The sequence below is a fragment of the Oratosquilla oratoria genome, chromosome 34, assembly GCF_046742065.1.
Source record: "Oratosquilla oratoria isolate Oo_2021 chromosome 34, ASM4674206v1, whole genome shotgun sequence".
In the NCBI taxonomy this organism is placed as follows: domain Eukaryota; kingdom Metazoa; phylum Arthropoda; class Malacostraca; order Stomatopoda; family Squillidae; genus Oratosquilla; species Oratosquilla oratoria.
In genome coordinates, this window is record NC_134810.1 from 44,399,038 (window position 1) to 44,418,536 (window position 19,499).

The window sequence follows — 19,499 nt, forward strand, 5'->3', positions numbered from 1 at the left end:
TTCCTTTAAAGCCTGAAGGAGCTGCAGCCTGTAGGGTTTCCTGTTGGGTTTCATTTGCAATCGTTTCCTCAGAACGCGCCAAACTGTTGTTCGAGGAATCTGGGTTTCCACACTTGCTCTTCTTACAGACTTCCGGGGACTTCGCAGGAATGTTTCACGAACTTTCTCGACCTTCTCTTCCGATGTTGATGGCCGTCCAGATCCTTTAGCCCTGCATAAGCAGCCTTCCTCTTTAAATTTTTGGTGCCAGGTCCAAATTTGTTTACTAGTTGGTGCATTTTTGGCAAATTTTGCAAAGAAGGCACGCTGCACGGTCTTGGGTGACTGTGTTTGAGCATATTCCAACACGCAAAATGACTTTTCTTTTGAAGTGAACGGCATTTCTCAACCTGAAAAGAGATAAATGTCAAACATTAAACATAAAATCTTGAACTGTTTCTATGCAAGCTGTGAAAATTTGAGGTTTCAACGAAAATTGCCAAAATTATTGGCCTGCGAAATGACGTCAATTTTTTTTGGAACACCCTGTATATATATATATATATATATATATATATATATATATATATATATATATATATAATGTATATATATATATATATATATATATATATATATATAGACAGACAGACAGACAGACAGACAGACAGAAGGACAAAGGGAGAGAAACAGAGACACAGGAAGACAGAGACAAAAGGACAGAGAGACACATAAAGAGAGACAGAGGGAGAGACAGAAGGACAAAGAGAGACAGAAGGACAACGAGACACACACACACACACACACACACACACACACACACACACACACACACACACACACACACACACACACACACACACACACACACACACACACACACACACACAGAGAGAGAGAGAGAGAGAGAGAGAGAGGGAATGAGGAGTGGGGGAGGTCATGGTTCATTGTAGGATTACGCGGGAGAGACGGACCGACGTACAAGGCGTCGCAGTTATCGACGACGACTACGATGATGACGACCCCCCACCCCCACCCCCTCTCCTCTACTCACAGGAATCGATATCTTCCATTTTCTTCCGTCAGGGCTGGTGAGTGAGTGGGTAGGTCGGGAGTGGAGGTGGAGATGGGGGGGGGGGTGACTGACTGTTGGCCTTCATCTCCACATAACAAAATGTATGCATGTATGCATGCAGCCCCAACCTCTGTGAATGTAGGGTGATGGTGGGAGGGGAGGTGGTGGTGATGGGGGGAGGGTGGGGAGGTGGTGGTGATGGGGGGAGGGTGGGGAGGTGGTGGTGATGGGGGGAGGGTGGGGAGGTGGTGGTGATGGGGGGAGGGTGGGGAGGTGGTGGGGAATGGTGGTGGTGGGGTTACATGGAGTTACATGGACAAATGAACAGCAACAGACCACTGCCACCACTACCACCACCACCACGGCCGCACCACCAAAGCCACTATCACCACGACCTTCACCACCCTCACTAGTCACCACAGCCACCATTTGGGGCAATAAAAAAAAAATTGTTGCCTGTTCTAATCAAGGACGTCTAACTCCACTGGTGATTCCAAAGCCTCCAAATCAAAGTAGAAGAAAAATGCTGGGACATGTTGTCATTGGTGGCCACGAGTTTACAATATACACCAGCTTGTTGTTGTTGTTGTTGTTGACAAGTAATTTCCTGTAATTGAAAGTGTGTCTTGCTCCTCAAAATCCACTTTCATTTCTGGGTCTGTCCTGGAGCTCAATAAAAAAAAAAAAACATTTGTCTCACCACCACCTTCGCCACCCTCACCATAGTCACCACCAGCATGGCCGCCACCTCCACAGCCACCACACAACCACCACCACAGCAATCACCCCTGCCTTCCCCTTTCTTCCCCTGCCTTCCCCTTCCTTCCCTTTCCTTCCCCTTCCTTCCCCTTCCCCTTCCTTCCCCATCCTTCCCCTTCCTTCCCTTTCCCCGGCCTTCCCCTTCCTTCCCCTTCCTTCCCCTTCCTTCCCCTTCCTTCCCCTTCCCCGGCCTTCCCCTTCCCCTCCTTCCCCCTTCCCCTGCCTTCCCCTTCCTTCCCCTTCCTTCCCCTTCCCCTTCCTTCCCCTTCCTTCCCCTTCCTTCCCTTTCCTTACCTTTCCTTACCCTGCCTTCCCCTGCCTTTCCCTGCCTTTCCCTGCCTTTCCCTGCCTTTCCCTTCTGATATCACTATTGTTACTAATATTTTGCTTTTATTGTTTGCATTAATAATATTATTACTCTTACTATATTATTGTTATTATTGTTTAGTATTATTATTTATAATTATTATTATTATTGTTACTATTTCATCATTATTATTAGAATTATTACTATTATTGTTTTTACTACTATAGTATTATTACCATTATTGATGTTACTGTTATTACCATTTTATTATTTTAATTATTACTATTGAAATTAGTATGTTACTACAACTTATGATTATTACTGTTACTGCAAAATTACTGCATTACTATATTACTATTATTACTCATTACTATTATCAATATTTTTATTAGTATTATTACCATTATTGATGTTACTGTTATTACTATTTTATTCTTATTTTAATTATTCCTATTACTATTGAAATTAGTATTATTACTATTATTATCACTACAACTTATGATTATTAGTTATTGCAAAATTAGTATATTACTATTACTGTTACTATTATTACTCATTACTATTATCAATATTTTTATTACTAGTATTATTACCATTATTATTGCTGTTACTATTACAAAAGGATTACAAAGGCGGAGCATGCCGACAGGAGACCTTTTGGTCCATATCTAGGTCGGATGGGAAAAAAATCAATGATAAATGAATCAAAACTATAATGTAAATAAATAAAATACATAAATACATAGGTATAGTTAAATAATAGGGAAATAGTAAATAAATTGACATATAGCTAATAATAAATGAGAATAATGATAAAATAATAAACGGACAAATGGTAAAACAAATGAATATGAAATAAGATGGTCATTACAGCATCTTAGGTGTTTATCTAAATGATTCTCAGCCGAGATCTGAACTATAATTATTACTATTACTACTATTATTTTTACAATTATGATACTGTTATTACTATGTTATTCCTGTTATCAATATTATTACTATTATTATTATTACCAGTAATATTTATTATTTTTTTAGTTACTATTATTAGCGCTATTACTATTATTACTGTTACTAGTATTATTACTATTATTTTTATTACTATAACTTATAATTACTGTTGCAATTAGTTATTATTTCCATTATCATTATTACTTCTACTATTATTATTACCATTACTATTATGGTTATTACTATTACCATTGACATAACTTATTACAACTATTAGTATTGCTGTTGTTACTATTGTTATTATTAATTACTATTAGTATTATTATTAATTACTATTATTATTATTACTATTATTATTACTATTATTTTGACTATTATTACTGTGGACATTGTGATGAATGTGGATACGTGGTAAAGGGAACACAGGCTGAGGGAAATATTTTTATTCCTGACTAGTTTTGCTTCAGTGGTTTCTTCAGAGGAATGAAGCCTCTCAGGCGAAACTAGCTAGGAATTAAAGTATTTTTTCTGAGCCCGTGTTCCCTTCACCACCTATCCACTTATTGTTATTATTGTTATTATTATTATTATTATTATTATTACTACTATTATTACTACTATTATTACTACTATTATTACTACTATTATTACTACTACTACTACTACTACTATTTTTATCATTATTATTATATTCCAATTACTACTATTACCATATCAATGTTATTGTTGTTACTATTATTTTTATGATATTATTATTACTATTATTATTATTACAATTACTATTATTATTTATTATTATTATGCTATTATTATTAATATAATTATTACTATACTTATTACTATTGTTATTGCGACTACTACTACTATTGATGATTGTCATTGTTAGTCATTAATATTATTAGTGGTAGGTCCCTTTTATCATCATCATTTATTTGTTTGCTTGTTCATTTTATATCTTAGTGTTCCATACCAGAAATAATATCAGAGCTCAGTTTAGTGACTGGGTAGCTTCCACTAACCCCCAGCCCTTCTATGGCAACCTGAAAAGTATGCTTTGTTCATTTATCTATTCATTCATTCCCAGAAAGTTGGCTCATATCATATTGCCCAGTGGCTGACCCAAATAATCTGGGACTCTTCACTCGCCTATACTTGGAACAGTATGGTCTGGCAGCACCTAGAATGAAATTGGAGGGAAAAGATCGCACTCATAAGCTTCAAGGATTGGGTTGGGTTGAGTTGGGGTGAGGTCAGATGCAGAAAAAAGAAATTAAGGAAACAAATAAAGTAACTCGTTGATATTTGTGACATGATTTTAAGGTTTTGGTTATTATCCAAATGAAAGATACATCTTCAAACCGTAGTCCATTTGGTTGCCTTGACACTGGGAGATTGGTTTCCATCCATTGACGATGTGGTAGGTGACGTTTCATTGACCTGCTTCTCGGATGAAGCTGCATCCTGACAACAGTTTGAAGCCATTATTTCTTATCAGATTAGTATTTAATGTGAAAACTTTTAACTTGGGATGAAGATGATGTTAAGTTGCTTGGGACAGAAGTTTGCCAGAACAAAGTTATGATACATAACGTCAACTGAAAGAAGTGAGCCATCATCTCCATCTCGATGGACTCCTCCTCCCCTTCCTCCCCTTCCTCTTCCTTCCCCTGCATGAAAAATACAAGAAAATAACAATGAAGCATATCAGCTTTTCACTATATAGATGAAGAGATGATGAAAAAAATTAATACAAGATTGTTCAATAAGTAATGAGAAAATTTCAGGAGAGGCATCAAATATCATTCAATCAAAAAGCTACTTCATTGTGAAATACAGATACATGTCTATAAAAGGACCGATTGGCACCTTTCTATGTTTTTAGGTTTGAGTACAGTGATGTATATTGTGGAACCAGTTTGATCCAGTTTGCTGGTCTGTTATCACTTGACAAGATGCAGGGAAACATGGAGCAATGTTACACCATCAAATTTTGTATTAAACTTAAGGAAATCAAACAAGAAGCTTATGGAATGTTAGAAGAGGCCTATGGGGAACTGATGCACAAAGCAAGTTTCAATATGTGGTTTAAAAGATTTTCTGAAGGAAATGAACAGGTTAAGGATGAACCCAGATCTGGAGCACCGAACAGTGCACATAAGGAGGAAAACATTGAGGAAGTGCAAAGGTTATTGATGCAAGACCATTTAATAACTGTGAGGATGATATCTGAAGCTGTTGGTATTATTATTGGCACAGTGAATACAATTCTGACTGAAAATCTGAAGCTCCACAAAGTCTGTGCCAAGTTCATGCCAAAGATTCTCTCCGATGACCAGAGGCAATTTCGTATGGAATATTGCACTATATGATAGCGACTGATTCAGGTTTTCTGAATAAGGTAGTGACTTGTGACGAGACTTGGGTGTTCATCTATGACCCTAAGAGCAAATGTCAGAGTACCCAGTGGAAGCACACTTCATCTCCCAGGCCCAAGAAGACAAAGATGATCAGGTTGCAAGAGAAGGCCATGGTCATTCCTTTCTTTGACTCCAAGGGGGTTCATTCATGTTGAATGAGTTCCTGAGGGTCAAAGTGTCAATAAGGAGTATTACCTTAAAGTTGGCAAAGGTTCAGGGTGAAGATGAGGAAGAAGAAGCTGCAGCATTGGTGCAGTGGTGAGTGGTAGTTCCACCAGGACAATGCCCCATGCCACATGCCCCATGCCACATGCCCCATGCCACATGCCCCATGCCACATGCCCCATGCCACATGCCCCATGCCACATGCCCCAGGTCACTGCTAGTGACCATGTGGATGGTCAACAGAGGAATAAAAGTGTTACAACACCCACTGTACAGCCTTGACTTGGCCTCTTATGGCTTCTTCCTGTTCCCATGCATGGAGGACGTCAGATTCCAGGCAAAACACAGAAGCTGAAAGAGGCATCAGAAAATTACCTCAAGGGTCTACTGAAGAAGGTCTTTGAGGAGATCTTTCAAGATTAGGAGAGACGTGTAGATGCAAGAGACCATTATTTTGAAGGAGACATAGTTTTGGAAGCTTATAAAAATAATGTCTCTCCTGAAATTTTTCACATCACTTACTGAACATACCTCATAAAAACCCAGATCTGTCAGACTGGAATATGTATCAGTAGTATGATCCCTCCACCAAGGGAAGGCTGAAAGCAAATTCAAGAGAACACAAAGGGCAACTGCCAAACTGGTCCCCAGCCAGCCAGATAAACCATATGAGGAAAGACTTAAAGTACTGGGTATGCCAACTTTGAAAGATTGAAGAGAAAGGATTGATATGATTATAGTATTCAGGTCACTAAAGGGGTCAAATTCGATTGACAGAGGAGATCTCTGAATTAAGGATGGGAGTGCTGTAAGAGGTCATGAAAACAAATTAAGAAAGACCACATGTCTAAAGATTCGTGGAAACAAATTTAGAAAGACCACATGTCTAAAGATTCATGGAAACAAATTAAGAAAGACCACATGTCTAAAGATTCATGGAAACAAATTAAGAAAGACCACATGTCTAAAGATTCATGGAAACAAATTAAGAAAGACCACATGTCTAAAGATTCATGGAAACAAATTAAGAAAGACCACATGTCTAAAGATTCATGGAAACAAATTAAGAAAGACCACATGTCTAAAGATTCATGGAAACAAATTAAGAAAGACCACATGTCTAAAGATTCATGGAAACAAATTAAGAAAGACCACATGTCTTAAGGATGTGAAGAAGATAGTCTTCCATAGAGATGCATAAATACTTGGAAAAGCTTAGAAGGTGATATAGCCCAGGCTCAAACCTTACATGAATCAATGTCTAAATAAAATAATTGGAACTTAAGGATATAGAATAAGTTAGAAATGTGCATGACTTTGATCAAGGCTAGGCGTGATATACTGGAGAGTAGGGGATGGTGCCCAATGAAATTTGCTCCTTTCCTGTATACAGTAAGTCCTCGTTATACGGTACATATGCGTTCCTGAAAACCTTACTGCAAATTGAAATTAGCGTATACCAAACCCATTATAACATGTTATATTAGGATATGGCAGACGTACCTTCTCCCTGCTCTTTCCTCTTCAAAATATCTAGCGGATACTGTATCTGGGATTTTTTTTACTGTAAATAGAATCGAGGGTAGTAATTACCAAATACCATAACTGTAAAATTACCAGATAAAGAATTACTGTATAAGGAGGACTCACTGTACTACAATTAGGTAAATACAACTTCCACAGTGTAAGTCTTCCTACCTACTACCACAAGCAGCATCTGGTATTCCTACTGTTACAGCAACAGTCCATGCTTTTAAATTAACTTAATATTTGTTTCTGAATGTTTATTATCAATTTGAAAACAAAATATTACAAGTTATCATGATAACTGCAATAACTGTTATTATAAAGAAAATTAGTGTAAGTTTATAAATGTTAAACTAGTGTATACAAACAACAGTCCAGGCTTTTAAATTAACTTAATATTTGTTTCTGAATGTTTATTATCAATTTGAAAACAAGATATGACAAGATACCATGATAACTGCAATAACTGTTATTATAAAGAAAATTAGTGTAAGTTTATAAATGTTAAACTAGTGTATACAAACAACTTGCCATGAAAATGAACACACAAGATATGCATTAGGAAGGTTGCACACCCATTCAATTCATATTTTTGTTGTCCAGATATCCTGCCTGAAGCTATATTGTGATTTAACTAGCCAAGAAATGTGCATTTCTATCTTAAAACAACTGCCACAGTATGTCGTTGCAGGGGAAATATACATATTTTTATTGTCCATGCATACACATATTTGTCTTTGCCGTGAATATTTGTGTTTAATTTTTTTAATATTTTGTCCATATGCAGTGTATAACACTTCATTACCTTACTTTTTTTTATTCTTTATGACTAATGTTGTACATTCTATTTGCAGAGTGGCCGCAAGAGAGAGAAAGGTCGGGTAGACCTGTCGAAAGTATGGGCAGTCGAGTCGGTTGAATATTCCGCTTTTCAAAAGGATCTTGTGTTCCAGTTGGTTTATGGCTCCACTGCGGACACGGAGAGTGTTACCCTGTATATAGCTGCTTCCTCTGCACATGACCACGACGATTGGCTTGAACACATCAGATCATGTAGGTGAAGATATATTTGCCCATGTACCTGCTTTCATTAAGGGTTAAGATTTTGTTATTCTTTTCACTTATTTTTTTGCGATCCTCTTGCCATTTACTACATGTATTATTAATGGAAGTTTATTTGCTTGAGAGTGTTCATTGTGTTTATCAATATACAGATTGACCTCTCATTAACGGACTAAAAGGGGAGTAACGGTGTCCGTTGATATGAATAATCCGTTGATTTGGAGTGGTTTTTGGGTGGCATAGTGATTGCACAGCACTAAACAACAGCACCAAAAACACCGAAAACACTGCAAACACAGCTAATTAACGTCCATTAATGAGAGGTCAGTCTGTATATATAACAAAAGGCCTTTTCCCCCTATAAGGGAGGTTACCAGCCAAGGCATGCACCTTCCCTTCACCCAGTAACGCTCATCCATCATCCATTTTTTATCTCTTTGATCTTAGTTCCTTGTGAATGAAATACTATGTTCTCCACTCACTGTCTGAGTCACACTCAATGCAGCAAGACACAGAACCTCCACAGCAGGGCCTGACAGTTAAAGCTGGTTTACACCCCCCCCACCTCCACCACCACTTCATTGGGTAGTGAGATTGTTTAGTGTGTGTCTTAGGGAGGTTAGAGTGTCAGAAGACTAGAGGAGTGCCTGTATAGCTCCACTTTACAAGGAAAAAGGGGACAAATGTGAGTGTAGTAGTTTCAGAGGGATCAGTTTGTTGAGTGTATTTGGGAAGGTTTATGGGAGGGTTTTAATTGAGAGGATTAGGTGAGGAATGAGGAAGTAATTGGTGAGCAACAGTGTGGGTTTAGGACAGGTAGGAGTTGCGTGGATAAAAATTTTGTGGTAAGGCAGATATTTGATAAAGCTTTAGGAAAAGGTAAGGATGTTCTTTGGGCCTTTATGGATTTCGAAAAGGCTTTATGACAGGGTAGACAGAAAGGCACTCTAGGAGGTATTACAGATATATGAGCTGGGGAAAGATGTTAAGGGCGGTCAAGATTTTTTTGAGAGTAGTAGAGTCTGTGATAGAATGGGAAGTGAAGAAAGCGAGTGGATTCAAATAAAGGTTGGACTGCATCAGGGATGTGTCATGTTGTTGTAGCTGTTCAATGTGTACATGGATGGGGTGGTGCAGGAGGTAAAGGCAAGGGTAATGGGCAGGGGACTGGAGATGGTTAAAGAAAATGGAGAAAAGTGTGAGGTGAGCCAGTTGTTGTTTGCTGATGACACTGTGGCAGGGTCAGAGGTAGGATTAAGGGAGTTAGGTACGGAGTTTGGGAAGGAATACGATAGGAGAAAGTTGAAGGCAAATGTAGGTAAAACCAAGGTGATGAGATGTACAAGGGAGAGGATGGCAGTGAGTTAGAAATAAGTCTTAAAGGAGAGAGGCTGGAGGAAGTGAATAGATTTAGATATTTGGGGTCACATGTGACAGGAAAGGGAGTGGAGGTGGAGGTAAATTGTAGATTGAGAGAAGCAAGTAAATGCCTTGGAGGAATAAAAAGTGATGAGAAATAGCCATCTGGGAATGGATGCAAAGAGAAGATTGTGTGAAGGGGTGATTGTGCTGACATCTTTGTATAGGGCAGAGATATGGAATTTAAGAGAAACAGAGAGGAATAGTTTGAATGTGTTTGTTAAGAAATGTCTGAGAAGTATGGTAGGGGTTACTGGGTTAGGTAGAGTGAGAAACAAGGAGGCTACGAGGCGAGTGGGAGTGGAAAAGGAGATGACAGATAGAGCTGATGAAAGAGAATTGAGATTATTTGGATACATGGAAACAATGAATGAAGAAAGATTAGTAAAAGAAATGTGGAAGGTAGAGGTGAAGGGAGTGAACTTGAGGGGACAACTGAGGATGAGGTGGATGGATAGCGTGAAGGGGGCATTGAGAAAGAGGGGAATGTCTGTTGAGCAAGAAAGGGAAGAGGCAGGGGATAGGGATGAGTGGAGAATGGCTGTGTATAGATAATACTTTTATGCAAGTAAGGGAGGGGTAAGGGATGAGATGGTTAGGGGGTGTTTATGTGTGAATGATATTTTGACGCAGCCTGAAGGGTTTTCTCCCCATCTCTTTTTCTTCATGAGGGTATGGAGAAGGGGGGTTGCTGATTAAGTAAAGTGGCCTTGCTGTGGATGTACTGTGTCTTGCAACATTGCCTCTGACCCAGGGCAGTGAGTGGATACAGGGATAAGGAGCTAAGATGAGAGAAAGGAAGGGGTGGATGGAAGAGGTGGATGGGAGCGGAATGGGTGGGAGTAGGTGCGTGCCTTTGACTTGGCGACCCCCTTTGTAAGGGGGAAAAAGATCTTGATGAATATACAGACAGATGGGCCACTTCATTGCATGGCAACCTTCACCCTCCTCATCCACTCAAATGAAATACAGAGAAGACAAGAAGGGCAGATGCATGCCTATGGTCACCTCCCTTATAAGGGAAAGAGGTCTTTTGGGATGTGTATTACTGTATTCTTCTTCTTGACAAAGGAAGAGAGAGTGTAAAAGATAGGAGTGAATGGAGAGAGATAATGAATGGATGAAGAAATTAATGGCATGAAGGGATGTTCTTATCTGAATATAAGATTTTTGGAGTTGATGAAGTGGGAAGGGGTAGGGTCACCATACAACAGAACAGTGGCTATTGGGTTCTGCTGCTGAAGCACTGAGTCTTCCTGCATTGCCATTGACCCAAATATTGTGGTGGGGGGGGGGGCAGGGATGACCCATAATTTTCAAGGTGTCAAAATGGGAAGAACAGTGATTGGGTTTAGATGGATGTTGGGCATGTGTGTAGTTTGATTTGGCTACCCTTTATAAGGGGAACTTTGGTTGTTGTATTGATCAGCCAGATGGTTCTTGTAACAACCTCAGTGCAGTTGTGGTTCCTCAGGTTAATAAAGTTGTCTTCCTGAGACCAGACAGATTAAAATCTTAAATACAACCAGTTACACAACAGAGTCTTTTAGTGTAATTTTGACTCTATACTGACCAACTTCCATCTGGTAACTGATTTTCCATGATGATCATTCTCTGCATTACATGTATGAAGTACACAATTATAGTGGACATCACCAGAGCAGAGGAGCTATTTGTGATAGTGTTAATCCCATTAGAATGATAACTGCTCATCTGAGTAGGATATTTAAACATTAGCCTGATTGAGATGTTTAACGGGTTAAGATGAGAAGGCACTAAGTTGTGATGCATTCTATACATGGAAATGCAGAAATATATCATTCAGCCAAGGAATAGCTTTGGCAAGAAATTAACCAGGTATTGCAAAAAGAAAAGCCATATATATGAAGGGGGAGAAGAGGAAGGAAGAAAAGGAGGGAGGGAAGAAGAAGGAAGAGAGGAAGGAAAGGTAAGTAGGAGGGAGGGGTGGGGGAATGGGAGGAAACAAAGGGAGTGAAGGAAGGAAAGTGTGCCACGTGAAGGGAGGGTGGGAGACCTGGGAGTAGGTGGAATCGCTGGGTGGCAGGGGAGTGGGTTAGGAGGGGAAGGAGGGAGGATGGGTGTTAGATGGAGGGAAGAAGCTAATGTCAACCATCTATTAATCGAGTGTCTTCAATGGTGTCTTGCAGTGGTGGGGAACAACACTAACCTGGCTGAAGTGTTTCATAAGGGCGCACTGCTTCGGAACCAGTGGTCCTGCTGCCGTGGCCCTAAGGACGCAGTAGCTTGCACACCGGTTACTTGGACTCGGAACAATAACGCCACACCAGGTAAGGAACATCTGTTGTCTTCTCTAAATTCATGAGATGCAAAGCTATGCGTAGCTGTTCGTCACAACAGTGTCTGACTTGTCTTGACACTTTGACCTACATTTCATTGATTTTTTGACCTGAGATTCATGGACCTTGTGCTTAGCCTTTGTTGGTACAGGACCAGTGACAGATACTTGTAAGTTGTGATCCTACAAGGTAGATGTTGGAAAGAACTGTTTCCTTTCCATCCGTCTTCAGAACCTGTCAACATCCACACCTTTTTTGTTGTCCTCCTAGTACTCTTTCATTCCATACTAATAGATCCTCTCTCTCAATTTTTTCTAATCTTTACTCCATTCTGAAGATAACTATTACATTACCTATTTCCTTTTCCTCATCTAGTATGGGCAATCAGATTTTCTGATCCGACCTTAAATGTCTTTTGATCCAGGCCAGGGATCAAGTAGCTACCCTTTGTATTCTCTCAATTTTTCTTTTATCTGTCTTCTTGTCTTATGACCACAGCAACATTATGTATTTCAGTCCAATGTAGCTCTGACATGATATTTTTCAGTTTTTGCTCGTCCGTGTAACGAAATACCACTCGAACGTTCATTAGAACCTTAACTCCTTTGTTATGATCATACCCACATAGGTGTCATGAGGAGTGAGTGGATGTATGAGGATATCGCCGTCGGTATCTTGATTTTATTTATTTTATAGTCATAGCTGAGTGACCCCTGTATTCTGTGGTTATTAATATTCAGAGTGAAAGAGAATAAGTAATATAGCTGTAACTTTATATTTTATAATGTGAGTATTGTGATGCATCATCGTACATCAGGCAGCTTATGCTGTCCATGAAAATTTGACTCAAAGAGGTTGTCTTTGCCTTTATTCTCTTTATATGAATTCCTGGTGTCAGAACATTTCTGAAGGTTTACAGTTTCTAAATCCTTTTCCTTTTTTGCCCATGTGATTGATTCATATCCTGTTTTATAAATTCTTGGCATTCTTTTTCTTCCTCCTCCTCCTCTTCTTCTTCTTCTTCTTCTTCGTCTCTTCTTCTTCGTCTTCTTCATCTTTTTCTCCGTCTTCTTCTCTTCCTCTTCGTCTTCTTCATCTTTTTCTTCATCTTCTTCTCTTCTTCTTTTTTGTCTTCTTTTCCTTCTTCTCCTTCGTCTTCATCTTCTCCTCCTCCTCCTCCTCCTCCTCCTCCTCCTCCTCCTCCTCCTCCTCCTCCTCCTCCTCCCCCCCTCCTCCTCCTATTCCTATCCTCCTCCTCCTCCTCCTCCTCCTCCAACTCCAAGTTTTTACATTTTATTCCACTAGAAAGAATTGTTATGTAGGCAGTAGACATTAACATTGTTAAAGTTCCTAGACACATACTATCAATAAAGATAATTGAGATAGACATCCACAACACAAACAAGAAATGGCTAACAAACTTAGCTCAGAGACAGTGCAGAGTAAACGCAAAACAACCAAATATATGGGACTAAAGGACTACAGTGGAGTTCCCCTAGAAGCAGTACTCTTACCTGCATTATTCAACCTCTTCATAAATGATCTCCTAACACTAGATGCAGAGCATAACACCAAAGTTCTCACTTATACAGATATCTATCAATCTATATACATACATACATACCAAGAGCTTTTCCCTCCTTACAAGGGAGGTAGCCAAAGTCAAAGGCAGAAATCCACCCATTTCAACCTCATATACTCCACTCCCATTCACCATGCCCTCCCTCCCTCCCTCTTTTCTTGGATAGGAGAAAGCTGTTAAGAACAGTTGAATTTGTACGAAAGTAATAGAGTCTGTGTTAGAATTAGAAAAGGAGAGAGCATGTGGTTTGAGGTAAAGCTGGGACTTCACTAGGGATGTGTCATGTCACCATGGCTGTTCAATTCATACATGGATAGGGTGGTGCAGGAGGTAAATGCATGGGTAATGGGCCAGGGATTGGAGATGGTCAAAGAAAATGGAGAAATATGGGAGATAAGACAGTTATTGTTTGCTGACAACACTGCACTTGTAGCAGGATCAGATGAGGGATTAAGGAAATTAGTGTCAGAGTTTGGGAAGGCATGCAAAAGAAGGAAGTTGAAGATAAATGTGGGAAAAAGTAAGGTGGTGAGATGTATAAGGGGAGAGGGTGACAGCAAATTAATTGGAAATGATTATTAAGGGAGAGAGACTGGAGGAAGTGGATAGCTTTAGATACTTGGGGGCAAATGTGGTGAAAAAGGGAGGAGTGGAGGTGGAGGCGGAATATAGATTGAGAGAGGCAAGTAAATGCCTTGGGGGATTAAAAACTGTAAAGAGAAATAGACATTTGGGAAAGGATGCTAAGAGAAGATTGTATTTACCTAGTTGTATTTTACAGGACGAGAGCTATGCTCGTAGTGACCCATTTTTGTATCTCTCCGCATCCAGTTTATTCTTAAAATCATGTATAGTTTTGGCACTCACTGTTTCTCCATTTAGTTTGTTCCAGACATCAATCACTCTATGTAGGAAGCTATTCTTTTTCAGATCTCTTCTTTAAATGTCCTTCTTTAGCTTCTTTTCGTGTCTTCTTGTTTCTCTTCTGTCCCATTTTAATAAATCGTCTCTATCGAGAATTTCCATCCTTTTCATAATTCTGTAAATGGTCAACAAATCACCTCTTTCTCTTCTCTGTTCCAGTGTTAATAGATGTAATTTCTCCAATCTTTGTTCGTATGTCAAATTTGATAGTGTAGGTGCTCTTTGGATTCTTTCTAATTTTCTTATGTTCTTTTTTCTGCTAGGTGCCCATAGTGTTGCAGCATACTCTAGTTTAGGTCTTATTTGTGTAACCACTATTTACTTTGCCATTTCTTCATCCATGTAGTTGAAGGCCTCTTTTATTGATCTTAACAAGTCTCTCCAAATAATTTATTGACATGTTTATCAGGTGTCAAGTCACTTGAGATGATCACTCCCAGGTCCTTCAGAATCGACTTTTTTGACTTCCTTGTTTCCAATTTTATATTGACCAGATATTCTATTTTTGCTTTTTCCAAATTCCATTATGCTACATTTCTTAATGTTGAAGTTCATCTCATATCTCTGACTCCATTCCCATATTTTGTCTAGAGCTTCTTGTAGCAATCTGCAATCTTCCTCTGTTCCTACTCTCTTGAGTAATTTGGCATCGTCAGCAAAGAAGTTCATGTAACAATTTACTCCCTCATGGCAAACATTAAAGGAGCCAATACAGAGCCTTGCGGGATGCCACTCTTCACATCTTCCCAGTTTGAATTTTTGTCTCTAAGTACCACTCTCATTGTTCTCCCACTTAAGAAATCCTTCATCCATTCCAGTAGCTTACCTTGTATTCCTCCTATTATTTTAATTTTTCTGATTGATTTTTTAAGTGGTACTTTGTCAAATGCCTTCTGCAAGACCAAGAAGGCGCAATCTGCCCAGCCATCTCTTTCTTTTATTATCTCAATTAATCTCAAGTAAAAGCACATTAAGTTTGTGCTACATGATCTTCCACTTCTAAAGCCAAATTGTTTAGGGTTTACTATTTTATTTTCTTCCATTTGTTTCTGATGACTTTTTTGCATATTTTTGCTACTGTGCTTGTAAAGGATACTGGTCTGAAGTTTGTAGGATCTTCTTTGTTTCCTCCTTTATATATTGGTACTCTGTTTGCATCCTTCCAATCTTGCGATTGTGCTGACAGCACTGTATGGAGCAGAAAAGTGGAACATAAGAGAAGAGAGAAAGAGTTTAAATGTATTTGAAAAGATGTCTGAGAAGTATGGTAGGGGTTACTAGGCTGGATAGAGTGAGTAATGAGGAAATGAGGAGGAAAGTAGGGGGGTGGAAAAGGAGTTGGGAGATAGGGTTGACAAAAGAGCATTGGGTTCGTTTGGACACATGGAAAGAATGAAGAAAAATTAGTAAAAGAAGTGTGGAAGGCAGGGGTGGAAGAAGTAAACATGAGGAGATGACCAAAGATAAGATGGATGGATGGGGTAAAAGGGGCATTGGGAAAGAGAGGAATGTCTGTTGAGGAAGGAAGGGAGAAGACAGAAGATAGGGGTGAGTGGAGAATGGTTATGTATAGATAATGCTGTGATGCATGGAAGGGAGTGGGTGGGGGATGGGCAAGGTTAGGGAATATGTGTGAATATTATTTTGATACAGCCTGAAGGGATTTCTCCCTGTCTTCTCAATTTATATATCGAGATTTTTCCCCTGTACAAGGGAGGTAGCCAAGTCAAAAGCACTTACCTATACAGATGACCTGACAATGGTAACCCAGCCTAACAACTGTGTAATAGCTAACCCATAAACTGCAACACACATCATATGATGAACAGCGTGTAACTGTGACATACATCATATGATGAACAGCGTGTAACTGTGACATACATCATATGATATGAAGGCTATATTTTACTCCCATGTCTTAAAATGAAATTTGGTATCACAGAGTGAATAAGTCCACACACTAGACTACCCACCCATGCATCTCTTAACCTCTTGAATAAGATGATGCCTATGTATGCATCACGAGCCGTGAGTGGGGGTGCCAGCATTGGCTTCCTGATTATATTAATTCTGTAGCTGTAGCTAAGTGACCCCTGTATTCAGTGAACACGCTTGATCACGTTTTCTGTGATGTTATATTTATTCAGGGTGTAAGAGAATGGGTATAATAGGAGTAACTTTATATTTTGTAATGGTGTATTGTGATGCATCATTCTATATCAGGCAACCTGATGTATGTGCAAATAATTGACTCATATTAAAGAGGTTAATTCTCCTCAGACAAAATGGAAGAGTAGGACAGTCACTTGTGCACAACCCACAACCCTCTACTTCTCATGGTGTAAGATAACTTACACAGAAACCATTCCAATTAACCCCTTCGATACGATGACGCCTACGTAGGCGTCATGAGAAGCAAGTGGGTACACGAGGATGCCGATGTCGGCGTCTTGATTATATTTATTGTAGTTGTACCTGCTTGACCCCCATACTCTGTAAATTGGCTTCATCATATTTTCTATGGTTATCAAAATTCACAGGTGAAAGAGAGAATGAGCAATACAGCAGTGACTTTATTTTTTATAATGCGAGTATTATGACGCAACATCGCACGTCTGGCAGCTAATGCTGCCCGCGAGATTTTGGCCCGGAGTGAAGGGGTTAAAAGGAAAGAACCAGTGGACAATTCAGACAGCAGTGGTGAGGAACAAAGTGTGAAAAAGTATAGAAATGAATGGTTTAGAAAAGTTCCCTCAGCTCACCCAGCCACTGCTCACCTGCTAACAAAATGTGACAAAATAACAAAATGTGACGATGACAAAAAAGAAATGTGACAAAATGACAAAAAATGATAAAATACATATTTTTGCTACACCAGCATGCCTGAACTAAAGCAAACAATTAAATAATACTTAGTTTTTCTATACTTTTTCATGCAAACTTTCATTTTATTAAAGTAAAACTTTATTTTGAGATATATATATGTATATATTACATGCATATACCAAAGGTTTTTTTCCCACTTATAAGGGAGGTAGCAAAAAAACAAGGGCATAAAACCACTCCCACTCCCTATCATACTCAATTCCCCGCCACCCTCTTCCCTCCCCCTTATTTTGGCACCTCATGGATGACGGGTCAACCCTGCATCTTGCCCACTGCCCTGGGTCAGAAGCAGTGTCACAAGGCACAGCACATCCACAGCAAGGCCGCTTTATTAAATCGGCGACCCCTCCTCTCCATCCCCTCATGCAGAATAGGATGGGGAAAAATCCCTTTGGGCTGCGTCAAATTATTTCTAACACATACTCCCTCACCCCCCATCCCCCACCCATTCCATCTCATGCATCACAGCATCATCCATATACAACCATTCTCCATTCACCCCTATCTTCTGTCCTCTCCCATCCTTCCTCAACAGACATTCCCCTCTTTTCCAAAGCCCCTTTTACCCCATCCATCCATCTCATCCTAGGTCGACCCCTCATGTTCACTCCTTCCACCTCTGCCTTCCACACCTCTTTTACTAGTCTTTCTTCACACATTCTTTCTATGTGTCAATATTCTTTCCCCACCACCACAAGTATTGCACAGTTATTGAGTTAAGAACACCCAAGCTTATTTAGGCAAGTTAGAATAATAGCTTAGAAAAGGTAAGAATGGAGACATACCCCCTGAAATCATCAGTAACATTGCTCACTCTAGTCAGCCATGAATCAAAGAAACATTCAATAGTAAAATTGAATGGTCTAACCCTTCCATTAGAAAAGAACATTAAATACCAGGGCCTCACCTTTTATGTATGTCCTTCAGCCCACACATTGGATACCTGAATGTGTGAATCAACTAGAAAATATATATTTTAAGATCAGTAGTAAGCAATGGCTTTGGTCATTGAAAGAAAACTCTAATCACAGTCTGCAGACAGGTCTTGAAAATCATGCATGACTATTCTTACACAGCATGGTTCTCAATAGTCAAAAGAACAAGCATAGTCTTCCTTCAAATTACACAAAATAAAGCATTGAGAATGATTACAGAATGCATCAAAATCACCTCAGTAGATCATGCACATACAGAAACCAGAATCCAGATATTGGCTCCTTAGGAAGATCCCTCCCAGGAGAGGCAGGGCCGCAGGAACCACACTATTGTGACTACATTCAGGTGACCATCCAGTGCTAAAGAAAGGAAGGAGCAATATATATATATATATATATATATATATATATATATATATATATATATATATATATATATATATATATATATATATATATATATATATATAATATATATATATATATATATATATATATATATATATATATATGTAGTAGCGGCACAGATGGGCAGTGGGCAGGGGACAGGGATGATCCTTCATCCCTTTATGTATATGTATATGAATACACATTGTTAGATGGTGACCAGTGTTAAAGTGGGGAAGAACATAGTAGATGAATTATGTTTTGGAAAAATTGGAGTAACCGAGAGGAGTGACAGATAAGATATTGGTTATTTTTGCAGATAACTACAACATGAGAATGATAATTTCTCAGAAGTATGTAGATTGTAAATGGACCTAGAGGCATCCAAATTGAACAATAAAGAATGTAGTGGACTTCCTATATGGAAATGAGAGCTATAAAGTTAGCACTGATACTGTTGTAAATTGAGTAATTGGTAGTAGCATTGGAATGGTAGCTTGAACAACAAGATTCAGTTCCAGACCTATAAGAAATCAAATAATTTTTAAGAAAAAAAAAAGCCTTGTGAAAGTAAAAGATAAGAAGAAATTTCAACCGGAAAATAAAAACAGATTTGAAGCTCTAAGAAATATCAAGAACACCATGAAGGGTATGCATTGTAGTTTGTTTGGTATCCTTAAGGAATCAATGAAAAAATAGGGAGTATAAAAAGTATTTGAGAATGCATGCACTCTAAAATAAAAAGGTACATAATAAAAAGAAGATTGACTATGCAGATTACAACCAGGAAGGTTGAAATAGAGGTG

General features: G+C 38.9%; 1 protein-coding gene across 5 annotated transcripts in view; it reads left to right on the forward strand.

The window, feature by feature from the left end:
* Window positions 1–19,499, forward strand: part of Btk (tyrosine-protein kinase Btk29A) — a 222,054-nt gene that overhangs the window by 76,317 nt on the left and 126,238 nt on the right. For all 5 annotated transcript variants that reach the window (XM_076173605.1, XM_076173606.1, XM_076173607.1 and 2 more), the window contains exons 3-4: window positions 8,035–8,233; window positions 11,830–11,970. In XM_076173605.1, the coding sequence (XP_076029720.1) occupies window positions 8,035–8,233; window positions 11,830–11,970 (340 nt within the window). The remainder of the gene's footprint in view (window positions 1–8,034; window positions 8,234–11,829; window positions 11,971–19,499) is intronic.